We start from the raw sequence: 15,149 nt of genomic DNA, 5'->3' as shown, positions 1-15,149 counted from the left end.
AACACGTATATCCTGTGCAGGTCGCGGGGGAAAACTGCCTACCCTCCCTCAATGGGTTCACTGGTCGCTCATAGTGAACACCAATGGGCATGAGCATGACTAACGTAGCATAATAATGGCTTGTCGTCTCATAATCATCGGGCTGAATCTCAAATAGATGATGTGGCTACAATTTAAAAAGAAGAATTCAAAAAAAATATTTGTACAAGATAATATATATAAAGATAATGATATGAAGAAGTAACTACCTCTTGCTCAAATAGGGGGCGTAAATTCGACACATTGGGCCTACTTCGAAACTTCCACCTCAAACATCTGGGATGTGCACAGCCCTCGACATACGTACCAACCGTAGAACCCAACTCAGGTATAATCTCAAGGGACCATACATGTAAAGCCCATACCGGCCCGTATAATTTATATTGGTTGTTTGTAGAACAGTTATACGCATACTGGCATAATATCTGATATGTATAAGCTCCTCACGAAAATTGGTTAAATGCATCAACATTATCCACCAAAGCCCAAACCCAGTCAGCCACCTTCTTATCACGCTCGTACCCTAGTAGCATGCCATACAGTACTATCACGTGGGCCACACGTAATAGTAAACTCCCATCAGGATCACCAATTATGTCATAATTCTCAAAAAGGTCAATGACATTCTCCACATTTAAAGTCCTCCGGCCACAACAAAATTTTATAAACACTTCGACATTCCGAAGATGTAATACCCGGGCTTTTGATGACGTGTTTAATTGCTTGAGTTTGAGTAATTAAGGTTTAGATCCCTTGTTTGATTTACTTTGTAAAGAGATGAGGAGTTATATGAAGTTTTCTTGTTATTTTTTTTAAGATGTTGAGATGTTCTTTCGATGATGTGAGAATGATGTGAGATTTTATATCCGTATTTGAGTTTGAGTATTTGAATAATTCGAGATAATTATTTGAATGAGAATGATGAACTCGGAAGTGAGATCTGAGTCCGTTAAGACGTTTTTCAAAATTTTGACTTTTTGACGATGAATAGTAAAATACTGCTATTTCGTCTTTTTGTCGACTTTCAAAATCTTATGTGCACGTCGTCGAGAAATATTCTTAGTTTTTCGATACGAGTCCAATAATGAAAGTTTTTATTTTTTTTTTACGACGAGTGAATAGTGAATTGGGATTTCTCGATAAACGTGTAGATCTCGTTTATCAGAATTTCGAGAACGAGCTTGTATTTTCTATATTTATATAGAATTACGAGTGTAATGAAAGTGAGTAGAGGTTGAGAGGGCGAGTAACGAAGAGTATGGGTAGTTAGTCGTTAAAACGAGACGAGACGAGATATTTAACGACTAAATATATAACCTACCCTACCCCTAACCACCCCCCCAACCGCCCAAACCCACTCACTCACACTATATCACGTTGATATCAGCCACAACACACACACTAACACCTAAAACACACACACACTTCACGCATAACACCATTTTCTTTGGTGTTGGAGCTTTTGACCTCCGATTTGAGCACCGAGACGAGCGTCGATCATCTTTTCGATCACGTATCTAAGTAGGTAAGATCTCTACCTACGTTTTGATGGTTTTCTTTTCGATTTTCGTCGACGTCGAAAAACGTCGATTCTCGACTTTATTTTGAAACGACGTCGGATCGTCGTGAAATTTTAGTATGTTGTTCTTGGGTAGATGTTGAGCATGTTTAATGAAGGGAGTAAGAACGGAACGAACCGTAGCTATGAAACCCATGAGGGCAGCCCCGTTTTTCACATATTAGCTTGTCTTTCGATTTTTGTTTGATCGTTTTGACTTGATATTTGTGCTTAGGGGTATGCTAGAATCGATATATATTAAATTCGTATTTTTCCAAGCACGAAAATTGTATAAATTTTTAGAGTATGATTATTTAAATTCGTGAAGTTTGAGACGTTGCATAATGAATATTATTGCGTATATGTGTTCTACGATATCACATGAGCATGCTAATTGATTTACAATTTATGGATGATAATTGTTGAACGAAATTAAAACTGGAATTCTGTCAAAATTTTACAGCAGTTTCAAGCTTATGTTTCGATGAGTTTTCACTGCTTGATGGATCTGAAATTTTAGTATGTTTATCTATGATATGTGTATTTCGTTGCTGCAAAATTTCATGTCTTTTGGATGATGTTTGCTATTTTAAAGATATTTTGAAAAATCCTTGACAGAATCTGTCAACTATTGGTAGACTTCACAAAAACGTTTATATCTATTAATCCATGAAGGATTTTGCATCACCGTTTTTTTTAAACGAAACTAGACTTCAATACTTTTCTAAAAACATAAGATTTCGATTTTTATGACCTCTGAAACAGAGCAGTTTATTATTTCAAAAATGCCCTGTTCTGCTGTCATATTTGTCCAGCAGTAAAAGTGTATGAGTTTCATTGTTTATTTGGCAGATCATATGAACGTTTTCTCTTGTGAAATTTTAACCAAATCTTCAAGGATACCTTTAGTTTTGGATGATTAAATTTGATGGAATTTTATTAAGGTTTGCCTTGGTTTCTAATGGCCTAAACAAAATTGGCAGAAACTGTCAATCTTTGACAGCCTGCACTAAAAGAGCAATATCTCCAAAAACCTTTAACCTTTTTGGTTAACTACCATTTTTAGAGTGAACTACACTTCATGAAGTTTTTGAGATCAATTGGTATGAGAGTTTATGATGATTGAGTTGGTTGTTATGAAGTTTTAAAGATGACACAAAAACAGCAAAACTTTCTAGAAAATAACTTGATTATATTTGTTTTGATGGATGATACGATATGACTAAATGGTGTGAGTTGTGAGAGTTATGATTAACGCACATAAATGTTGGTATCTGACACTCGAACAATTGGTGTCGAGTATAAATGATAGTTTACTGATAAAGAGTTTTGATGATTTTGAATTGTTTGGGTTGCGTTGAAAAGATGTCAAGATGTTAAGTTTTGAGTCGAGAGATGAGTTCACGTAGTGAGATTCACGCGTTGAAATCTCGTGGCTGACATGATATATGAATAGGTCATGCCGAAATTTTTAGTGAAATTAGAATTTGAGCATAGTCGATTCTTGTTGACCCGTGACTCAAATACATGCCTAATGGAAAGTTTAACTTTCTAATTGGTTAATTAGACGAGATGAGAGCGAATAGATCTGCTAAGAAAGTGGACTTTTCGATGTGTTAAATATTTCTTTTAATTGAAGCGCTGCTAATTATAACATAAGGATGTTATAATTAATGAGTAATGACGAGAGATAATAATTGTTATATTGATTAACAATCAAGAGAGATGAACATTAGAGATACTAATGTTTCATAAAAGAAATTAGATTATTAATCGAGGTTTCTTTTATAACTTCTCACCAATTCTTCATAACGATGAAGGTCCTTTTGGGAAGTAACGACTTGAGGGAGAGAGTGACGTTACTCATTGATACAGAGACACAACGAGGTGGGCATTACTTTTACTATACGTATATAGAGATCCCCTGCGTGTCGTAGGCCTCTTATACGAATGAATGCATGAGATGATTTAACTGTTAATTTCAGTTTTATATATATATCTATCAAATGAGTTTAATGTTACATTTGAGCAAGTTATTTCGTTACAAAATATTTGAGTTAAAGTTATTTCAAGTATTGTCTTGCCATAAAATGTTTAAATTTTAGTATGATATCTATCTGCTTTGGCTTTGCCAATGATGCAATCGAATTCGGGTCTTGAGCAGTTGATAGCTATCCTGCCAGGACTAGTGTACACCAGTGACCGTGAGTCATCTAGCGGGTTGGCCGGTCAAGTGACCGTGAGAGGTGGCCACCTCTCCGGCACAAAGTTCCAGATATGATAGATTACAAAAGAACTTAGTCTGATCAGACGAACTTTAAGAATCACAAATGAACTTAGTAAGCTTGGGCCTTTTTAGCGAAAAACTCCCTTGCTGTACTGATTATGATGGCATGACAATTTACAGTTTTGAAGCATGTATTTTTATACCTAGGCATACGTGCCCACTGAGTGCTTTTGTACTCAGCCCTGCATATGTTTTCTAAATGTGCAGGTTGAGCTGATGTGATGATGGTGCTGCAATGAGCGGAGTCTCCAGGGTTGTTAATAAATAGTTAACATGTCTAGAATATGTCTTCATACATATGTCTAGCTACTTTCCGCTGCAAGATGTTGTTGATGTTATAGTATGTTATGTCATACTTTGAGTCTTAAGAGAATGGTTTCATATGATGTATAACTTGATTAATGATATTAATTAAGTTTTATGCTGTCTTTCATAGACTGTTTTCAATTGAGTATTAATGAATAAAAATGACGAGTTATATTAAGATGAGTAAGTTTTACGGCTATAAATAACGCCCCTTTTCTTCCCCTTCTTCTTTAACCCCATCCCTAGTCGTGGATCACTCGGCCTAACTATCCCTAGTTAGGGCGGGCTGTGACAGAAGATCGTGCTCTGCCCTCACATCAAAGTCACTTTGTTCGAAATTCAACCCTGCTACAAGAGCATAATGCATTTCCGAGAAGTGTAACCTGCTCCCGTTAATGTAAAACCACAATCCATTATCATTTGACTGGATTTGGCGCGAAACAACATGGTGAAGAGCCATACCACACTTTGCCCCCGGATTCCAATCTAATAAGTGTCCAAAACAACCACCTAAAAATCTGTCTACCAACGCTTGACCGCCTTTCCCATACAATACCTCTTTAACCAATTTTAAGTATTTAGTCCGATAATATATCCCAACATGTGAAGTGACATTAATTGTACTTGGCCTTAAATAAATCGGATCCTCCTATAATTGTAATTTTTTTATTAAAACACATAAATTGTTTTTAGGTGTCCGACAACTAGTGAAACACAAATTTAAAACACAGAACCATGAAGTCATGAAGGAAAATACATGTGTTGATGAAGAACAATAAGCCATATTCTATCGAAACAAAGCCCACGCCGACACTGCTGTGAACTCACCAATTCTCACATATGAGCACAGATCTATCCCCCACGTCTAAGACAATTGTATATTATATATATGTAAAAGATGAAGATTTTTTTTTTTTGTTACTACAATGATTATTTTGTAGAAAAAATAGGGAATATAATAATGTCACCACTGACTTCCTATAACTACAAATATTTCTTTGAACTGCATAGTATTATTAATAAGGTACAAATAATTTACATTAAATCACGCGATGGAATATTTTTCAATCTACATGTACAAATATAAAAAACTTGCAGTTGAATATTATTAATCATATCACCGGTGAACCAAATGAATTTGGGTTATACAAATAAAACAAATTCAATCTCGCATTTTTTCTTCAAACTGCACTCATATTTATTATTACCCCAATAACTAGTACTATTTTTTTAAATCTAATTATATTTAATTTGTCGTTGACTCTTTCTCTTGATCTTAGCTATATCTATGTAATCTATGTAATATATAAAAGATGAGTTTTCTCCCTCCTTTTTTTCCCTCTTTTTTTTGTATCTCTTCTCCTATCAATCTTTTTACAATTTTTTTTTCTTTTCTTTGTATAATTTTAATTCTTTTTTCAACATTTTTATATTTATTATTTCTTGTTTCTATTTAATATTTTAATTTATTTATTTAAATAGATCATTTAATTTCAACTATAATATTATGGGGTAATTCATTCATTTCGCTACTTGTCATCCAAATTAATTAAAAGTTTGAGGCATTATTATTATATTGTGAAAACTAAAAACAATTGTCACACAAATTGTTTTAACACTTCCATCAGGAAAAGTCCCCCCCCCCCAAATCAATAATTGGGAGAAACCCATAATTAATGTGGCGGTGAGAACCGCTTGGTTATGAGATGACACAACACAATGAATCTTGCAATTAGTAGACACGTAGCCAATATCTCATAAAACCAAGTTATTACTAAAATTCTAATTTAGTGAATATAAAACACCATTTCTAGGAATAAAAAATTTCTAAAAATGAAGAACTAAGTCTACAGAAACAGAAATAGAACTAATTTCTAAAAATTCGATACGAAGGAGGAAGTATGTTAAAAAAAATTGAAGTATAATGTGTCAACCGATAACTATATATACGCCAAACATAGATTTCATTTTCTATTTCATATATTTGTTTACATCTTCTGAAAAAGATAAAGCTTATAATCATGTCAACCGATGACATAAATTCTGAAAAGGTTTTAAAAAAACGAATATATGCTCAAGTGATTCGTTGACGAATATTTTACTTTTTCAAAGAAGCCATCAACAAAAAAAATCTCATAGTACTCGCTCACGTGATGCATGAAGGAAATAAAAGCATTATTCCAAACTTGACCCTGCATGCATGGCTAACATTACATGAGCTTACAATTGCTGATAATGACTTCAAATGTGTATTCAATTACATGTTTCTGTTTGATTATGAATGATAGTGTTAATATTTATGGTCAAATAATAAAAATTAATGATAATAACCATTTAAAAAAAAAGAGCACAACACTCTACAAAAACGACTAAAATCGTGTTAAACTACAAGGGACAAGTAAAAAGAAAGATACCATACAGAACCAAAGGCTTCAAATGCGTCTTTTTTTGCCTGTTATCTAATGCGGACAACTCTCTCTTCAACCTATGAGTACATGTCACCAAACACTCATAAGCAACAATCCCCCATGGAAAATCATCAAACGCTCCATCTTCATCTAGTAAATGCATATAGCCTAACTCAAGCCTCCTCCAACTCTCGTAGTTCATCAATAACAATCCATAAACAATAAACAAATTGGCTAGCTTCAAAGCCCTAACAGATTTCCCCCCAGTTAACATACACTCTTCTCGAAATGCATCTTGTATATTCAAAAAATCCAAATTACTTTCGCAAAGACAATTCCATGAAATTTGGAGTGGGTAGGGAGTGAAGGTTTAGGACCAATCTTCAATCCACTCATAAGACAAAAGTCAGCTGGCCCAAATTCAACCGAAAATCCACCAAAGTTAAATTCTAACAAATTTCTATCCAAACTATTAGAGTGTAGTCTCTTACTTAACAAAGTCAAAACTTCACCTTGGAATTTCATCTCACCAATATTAAATAAATGCCCAAAATTGGATTTCCGTAACAAACTCATGTTATGTTAGACTCCGATAATCGATGTCTAATGTCATCAAGATACCATAGTTGACATCTCGTTGTTAACTCCACACCCACACGAAAATTGAAGACGAAAATTAAAGAAAATTATAGATTCCGAGAGTACAGAATACATGCCTCATTGCTACAAATTCTTCCATTCAACTTAATAACAATTAGTTATTCCACTATTTTTCTAACAAAAAAAATAGCTATTCCACTATTTCGGCAAAAATCACGTTATCTGGTTTCACATAATTAATATAAATAAACATTTTAACATATGATAGATCGAAATCCTATATGCTCAGAATACACATTACCCATTAATTGCATAAGAAATAAAAGGTTATAAGTCCCCAAGGGGACACCAAGCGGTGCGACCTCCTGTGTGTGAACAGTGAGGTCCCGGGTTCAAACCCCACTGCTCTCCCCCCCCCAACTCCCCCCCCCCCCCCCAAAAAAAAAAAGGTTATAAAATATTCATCCATATAATTAGATTTCAGGCTGGCAATTAATTAATAAAAATATTTCAAAATTATTACAAAAGGTATAAAGGTGAATATGATTTAAATGTTCTTATTTAATCCATGGTCCACATACATAATACCAGAAAAGACTCCCGTCAAGATTTGCATTAAATGTGACGATTATCAAATACTTTTCTAAAAGAATGAATCCAAAAATTCAATACGACAAACCTCAAATTAAATAAGGATAACGTACATAAAACTCAAAGAAAATGAAAAATAAATTAATACAATTATATAATCTAACATAAGTTCATACTGCCGATCAATTAATAAAATAAAAACTTGAATTGCTAGATACATCTAAAAATATCAGATGTTCGAAACGTGGCCTATGGAAATTTAAAAATACAAAGGCATGTCTAGCCAATTTCTAGGGACACGTGTAAGTATTTTGGGGGATAAGTGGTATTTCATAAAATAGTGAAGCCAAGAATCGGTGGTATTGAATTTGAAACCCGAACCGGCGGACAAAAAAATTAAACAAAAAACACTTTATTCGCATGCAACGTGTCAACATCTTAAGGGCAATGTGCAATGGACATTGGCTAGGTTAGACACTTCCCTTTTACTTACTTTGAAGGTTTCTATAATCAAAATGTTTTGAGTTTGTTTGAATTCATCAAATGATTCAAATCACACAAAACACAGTGATTATAATGTCAGGTAGGGGTGTGCAGCGGGTCGGACCAAGACCGACCCGAACCGACCCGCCCGGGTTTGTTGGACCGAAAATTTTAAAAGAAATGACCGACCCGGACCGAAAAATGTGTGCGGGCCGACCCGGACCCGGACCGAAACCGAGCAACGGGTCCGGTTCGGTCCGGGTCCGACCCGTCGATGCCGAAATTATTTTTTTTTCCTATTTTCGCACTTAATTTTCATACATAAAACATAATAAATACGATACAAACACATATCAAAATCATTCATCCTTTAGGTTTTAGAAATTTTTGAAATTTAATATTATTAATATTATTATAAATATTAAATATATAAAATAAATAATTAATTTTTAATGATATGGGTCGGTCCGGGTTCGGCGGGTTCGACCGGGTCTCGACCCGGACCGACCCGAAAAAAAATCGGTCCTAAGAATTAGACCCGACCCGGACCATACATATACAATGTGTCGGTCCGGTCCGGACCGAACCCGTCGGTCCGGGCGGGTCCGGTTCGGGTTTGCTCACCCCTAATGTCAGGCTGGCTCCCAGTCTATGTGACGCGACTTTTTAATTTCTTTATTTAATATTATAAATTTATCAAAAAAAGATTAAAAAAATTAAACAGATAATTGAAATTAAATAAATCAAACTATAATACGTGAAACGTCGGTGTCAATGTGCTCAATCAAGTCATCTTGAAGAGTCATATGAACTTCTCTGTTGCAAAATTAATTTCTAGTAGACATATATTTTTCCACGGATCTTTTCCCTTATAACTATATATTGCAATCAATCTTACAATTCGAGGAGCCTTAGATTAAAAACATTAAACAAAATAATGAATAGGTAAAATCCATTCAAATCAACTAGTAAGCTCACAACGCCATAAAAGTTACATACAGTTTGAATTACAGAGTTCTTTTCTCAAATGTTTCCCACATAAGTTACTGCAAGCGTAAATGGCAATTCAGCAGGGTCAAAAATAATTAACTATATTCCCTATTCTAGGAACTACACTATTTATCTATAATAAATCAATTTCACCAAAAAGAAAAAGAAAGGAAAAGAAACAAAGTAGTCTACTACAGCTCAAAAAAATAATGTAGTCTACTATCATGCAAGTCAGCTCCTTCCTTGACAAAATATTAGTACAATGGACTTCAGAAGTTACTTTTTCAGACGGTGTGATAGCAGTAACTCCGGTAGCATTTATATTCTCCGTTGGCCGCCTTTCGTCTCACAAGACCAGACATATACTACAGTTGGGCGTAGAGCAGCTCATTAGCATTTATATTCTCCGTTGGCCGCCTTTCGTCTCACAAGACCAGACATATACTACAGTTGGGCGTAGAGCAGCTCATTCCATGTATCGGGAATGCCGGGAAGGCACCAATGCAAGCAATCATTTATACCTTCCGATGCTTTCCTACTGTAGTGCGATATGTGAGCCTCGTCCCTCAGTTCAGAAAGAGCAGTTATATCCAAAATCTTGACCATGGTACCCCTGACCGCACCTTCCACAACGGGGTCGCTTGATTGATTTTGAAAAACTTCACTCCCCTTTGATAAGGGGGAGAGATTATCACAACTGCCCCCTGTGTTCCACTCTCCATTGGCAAAATGTCTCGGTGATATTGTCCGGAGGAAAACCTTGAGGTGTGGATATAGAGGAATTTGTGAGTCGAACCATCTGGCAATGCTATATAGTGTGTAACTTTTAGCATTTCCCATCTCAGCTAGCTTTCTGTTAATGACCGGCTTTCCTTCAGCATACATCACCCATCGGTTTGCCCTGAGCTTCCCTCTGTTCCAGTGATGACCCGTGTTGAGAATCACAACATCAAGCTGAGGGAGATATCGTTCCAGAAAAGCTGGTGGCCGGTCTAAATGCATGGCATATTCAGTGGTTGGGTCAGTTATGTTTATCGGTTCTATGCCACAAAGACTTGCTGACCAGTAATATAGTATAGTGGTATTGGTAGAGGGAAACCGATATGCCCATCCATCAGGACGGATGGCTCCTCTCGGTTTGGTAAGGCCGAATTTCCATTCCACACTTTCAACTTCTGGTTTCTCCTCACCACCAGACGCCATGCACATAAGAGATTGGAATTGCTGTCTGCCCAATGAATCTCCTATAAATGCAATAGTCTTATCCTGCATTCTGAAGTTTCAGAAGTTATTCACAGGAAAATTTTTAAAAAAGAAAAAGAAAACAGAAGCATTTGCATCTACGGTTCTAGTTCGCAAGGGAAACCCTACAAAATGATAACTCTTTTACTCGTGTGAATAACAGACTAATACATTTTTATTCACATTCATAGAAGAGATGGATGAAAATCAAAGGAAACTCGCCCAAGTTAATCTGCGTGTGCAGCACACAATTAATAGTTCACAACTTAGATTAAGTTGCAAGGTGGAAAAATTATGAGTAATGATAGAGATAGACAAGATACTCAAAAGGTCGAAGTGACAAGCAGGAAAATAGAGAACTTGTCGTTGCTGGTAATGAAGCAATAAGTCTAGCAAAATGTAAAATGGTCAGATATGGCTCAAGATCATACATACCTTCTTAAAAATTCAGTACCCTGAAACTCAGGCATCTCACAATCGTCTGGTTGCCAACGATAACCTTCATAAGAAAAATCTGTGCGTTGAGTCAGTCTACAAGCCCACATATCAGATAGCCACTGCTTGCACCCTAACCCTGAATACAATGGTCTTCGGTTGTCTGCGACCCATCTTCCTTTACCATAATTACAAGCTGTAAAATATGTAGAAAAATATTATGACAGTATACTTGGACTAGTCTTTTATTTGAACTTTATCGATACATATCAAAAAGATTAGGTTCAAAGCACTGAACCAGTCTGACAAAGCTATCTACAGATTCCCTTAATTGATATAAATCAGTATATACTGAAATAAATTTTCCACAATTGCAGCTTAGTGGGGGTGAGGATTTTCAGCACCTCATCTATATATTACAGCACAAAAGTTTTGAGAACAGAGAGAACTCTTGTGCATACTTAGGCAGCAGATGGAAGATACTATAGATAATCAAAACATTTAAAATAACATGTAGTAACCATGATGAGGAATTCTTCGAGAAAAATAATCAATATAGAATGAGAAAAGCTAATCTTGCTTCTGATTATTATTCTGTTTCTATCAATGATACCACAACCCTTTGCAGTGTGCTTGATTCCAATATTTTGTACAAATGGATCACAGGATACACTACAAAACCCAGTTATAGAATCAGAATATCAGAGATAAAATCAATTGATAAGTGACCTAGTTAGATAATGCTCCAGTTACTAAGTCATATGACTTTGTTTCCAAAAGGAAACTTCTAACTCCAGAACTGTACAGATATAATTATAGGAAGGAACTTGTGTTGACGCAATCTCAGTGTTAAGAGAATAGTCTTTGATATCAGCAAGCTAGCCATAAAATGAGAAAAATTAAGTCATCATTTGAAAAACCGCATGTGACTTTTATCTCCCTACAACATAGCACACAGGAACTTGTCACTCAAATGCTAGTCAAAATTTCAATAGTTCTATGTCCGTTACCAGTAAGAGGCATTCTCCAATGATCAGCCGCCGATATTTTTAATTCGATCAAGATTTGGATTAGGTAGGCTTGATGATATAGACCATTTGACAAGTATGGACACTGTAATCTTTTACAAGATTACGTAGGATTGAGAAGATATAGATTTAAAATGCTAATGAGATTAATAGTACGGCAGGATACCTTGCTTCTTTGAAGGAAAGACTGAAACTTGATCCTTTCTCTCATAGGATGGCGTGTTCATCTGGTCCATATCACTTCCCAAAGGTTTTAGTGTATTGTCATCTTCTGTACCTTCGGCAAGTTGAGACACTGAATCTTTCTCTAGCTCCAAGGGATTTGACAACACTGATGTATCAGCAAAGTGATCCGCTGTAAAATCTGCATTAGAGAATTACCTTTAGTATTACCATCAATAATCCTTTGAAATGTGAATATATGATAAGTGTATTCCAAATTAAAAGAACAGGAGAAAGAGTGCTAAATTATGGAGCTTAATAGTGTAAAGTAGCTGCCAATAGTTCTTACAATGAATGTTGGAGCGAGATCATGAAATTACTAGAACACCATTTTTCTCCTTTGTAATAGAAGAATGCCAAGAGTATTAGGTCACACTTGAAACACTCATACATAATATTTTCAAAGAATTGGCTTTTGGAAACAGCAATACCCAGAAAAATATTATTGGTAAAAGGGACCATCAGTTATTTGTCTGTAGGGAAAAAAATATATTTTTCCCCAGCAAGAATACTTTTCCTTTCTTCTCCAAAGAATTTGTCCCCACAAAAAATAGAACCCACTATATGTCAATACCATAACATCATTCAATTAGTTTGCTGCCAAAATTATACATCATTTGACAGCAAAAGCCAATGTAAATGCCACTAACTACTCAAAAGTTTACAGGCTCGTGTCTCTCTAGAGTCCAAAAATAAGTCAAAGCATTACTTTTAAATTTTAATTCAAACTTCTTCCCCTCCCTGCTCAACCAAAACAAGTTTTCCTCCCAAAATAGAAAGACCGATGCCATAAGTAAACATTTCCTATCATTCAGAAACTTCCTTTTTCTTTCTTCTCTGGTGATCCTGTTAAGGATCACCTCTAGAGTTTAACATCAAGCTCATGGTGACATGGATTTGCTTTTTTTACCTTTCAGGGTATAAAACAGCAAAAACCAAAGACCAATATATACATAATTACCTGAGGCATGCATCAAGAATTGGTCTTGTGCTGATAAGAGACTGGTAAGGAGTGGATTATTCTCCCAAGACCAGAAGAAGATAGTGGTCAAAAAAAGAGCAGCCAGAGTAAGAGAAGAGTGTCGTCCCAAAAATCTACTAGATTGTCCACCCTTCATTTCTTCTCAGGACCAGATACTCCTAGCAAAGCCTCAGAGGGAGCTGTCTAGCTGTGGGGAACTTGAGGATGTGAATTATGATTATACTCCTATAAATGCGCAACCTACAAATGAAAAAAGAATGAAAACACAATAGGTAAGTTATTGTACAAGCATTATAAGAAAAATGCATTAGGATGAGTCTTGCAAGAAGATCTAGAGTGACCAGTAGGGACCCAAAAACATCCAAGAAACAAGATGATGGTTTAAACATGAGACAGTTTTAGATATCCATTTTCATATACAGAAATCAGCTTAGAAGTTTGAAATAGTCAAACTAAAGCACGTTTAGCAAATTTCAAATGAGAATAGCTCTGATATTGCATTTTCACCTAAAATAAACATTGACTTACTCCAATCAATATAAAGCCAAATAATTTAAATGTCAATTTCAAAACAAAGGTATTAAGTATTAAGACATGTAAGCCATAACTGCAATGTCAATTCAAGCTGTCAATTGTATCAATGAAGCTCCTATCAAACCGGACAGGCCTCGCATTAATCTCAGTAAATTGTATATCTAACAACAAACTAAGAAAGAAATCAATCTCGTTGCTTGAAATGTGTTCAGCAATTACGGGAATTCAATGGGAAAATTACTCCTGAAATGTATTAATACAGCAACAATCACCAACCACTTAACATAACTAAAATTCGAAATCACATTGCAAGGAATAAAAAAGCTGCACAAATCCCCCCACGGAAAAAAAATAAAATAAAAATGAAACAACCATTAAAAGCTGCAACCTTCAAACATCGAGAGGAATAAAATGAAGCTTGATTTTCGAAAACAACAGCAGCATTTGATCGGAATAGTTAGAAAAATACTAGTAGAAACATATTCACCTGCTTTGCTGAATGCTGGAAGATCCGTCCAAATCCGCGATTTATTAATTTATTATTTTTAAATTTTGGGTCCCGGAAAAATTGGTAGATCCTGTCAGATTTATATGTTGCAGATGCATACACACACATTGGTCGGTGTGAGAATTTTGGGTGGGTTGTATGGCGGGTCGGGTCAACTTCCACATTCCCATAATTATAATTATATACCATACCTAATTATTTAATTAATTATGAATAATTCACTTGTAACTTGTAAATTACAAAATTTAAATTGTTAAATCATTATTCCCTCCGTTCCAACTTATTTGATCGAGTTCACCATCGAATAGCGGACAGTCCACCATCGTGTTCATGCTTATAAAGCTCCTCTACGATGGCACTCGATCGAGTACACCATTGAGTTCACAACATCGAGTGCTTCCATTGCCCTATTCGATTATGTCCACTCGATCGTGGACTCGGTCGATTGTCTTCCTCGTACGATTGAGTGTCCACGAACTACATTCTAGCGTGTGTCTTATTGCTATACTAATATGCATATAAATCACGAATAATTATCAACTATTCATTTTAAAAAGAATAATATACATTCTAGTAACGAAAAATATTTCAAATAACTATGTCCTAGGGCTTGTACTGATGGGAGTGGTGGAAGTTGTGACACTTCCTCTTCACCCTCGGCAGCCGACGATGTCGCCGCAACACGATCAAACTCAGTTTGACTCATTTTTCGCCGAACTCAGTTTGTGCACGGATATAGATGAAATGAGAGTGAATGCCACAACGGTGGACTTGAATCAATAACGGCTTGATTGGCGATGAGCAACGGTCGAAGAGACGTTGTCGTCGAAGTAACGGTGAGTGACAGTGGCATGGATGTTGGAGAGGAGAAAAGGCGAACGAGAGGGAGAAATTGACAACTTTAAATAATAATAAAAAAAATTAGTCAATTAAGGG

The 15,149-nt window shown here is 35.6% G+C and overlaps 1 protein-coding gene and 1 long non-coding RNA gene across 4 annotated transcripts; one reads left to right on the top strand and one right to left on the bottom strand.

Annotated features, from left to right (window-relative positions):
- Window positions 1-1,386: 1,386 nt before the first annotated feature.
- On the top strand, window positions 1,387-4,353 carry LOC130989981 (uncharacterized). Its single transcript, XR_009090805.1, has 3 exons — window positions 1,387-1,564; window positions 3,418-3,484; window positions 4,092-4,353. It is a non-coding gene; the product is annotated as an uncharacterized LOC130989981 (long non-coding RNA).
- Window positions 4,354-9,207: 4,854 nt separating this feature from the next.
- LOC130989980 (protein trichome birefringence-like 14) lies at window positions 9,208-14,347 on the bottom strand. Of its 3 annotated transcripts, XM_057914169.1 has the most exons (6): window positions 14,193-14,347; window positions 13,151-13,411; window positions 12,134-12,331; window positions 10,940-11,135; window positions 9,680-10,535; window positions 9,208-9,600 (listed from the first exon to the last, which is right to left on the bottom strand). In XM_057914169.1, exons 2-5 carry the CDS (start codon window positions 13,305-13,307, stop codon window positions 9,707-9,709), a joined length of 1,380 nt encoding a protein of 459 aa, XP_057770152.1. In that variant the 5' UTR covers window positions 13,308-13,411; window positions 14,193-14,347; the 3' UTR covers window positions 9,208-9,600; window positions 9,680-9,706. The 3 variants fall into 3 exon arrangements, with proteins under 3 accessions (XP_057770152.1, XP_057770150.1, XP_057770153.1); XM_057914167.1 differs by having other exon boundaries at window positions 9,208-10,535; XM_057914170.1 differs by having other exon boundaries at window positions 9,208-10,535; window positions 14,094-14,194.
- Window positions 14,348-15,149: the final 802 nt, after the last annotated feature.

This window comes from Salvia miltiorrhiza, chromosome 6, assembly GCF_028751815.1.
Source record: "Salvia miltiorrhiza cultivar Shanhuang (shh) chromosome 6, IMPLAD_Smil_shh, whole genome shotgun sequence".
Lineage (NCBI taxonomy): Eukaryota > Viridiplantae > Streptophyta > Magnoliopsida > Lamiales > Lamiaceae > Salvia > Salvia miltiorrhiza.
Note: the sequence above shows the minus strand (reverse complement) of the source record. Positions and strands in the feature narration are given on the sequence as shown.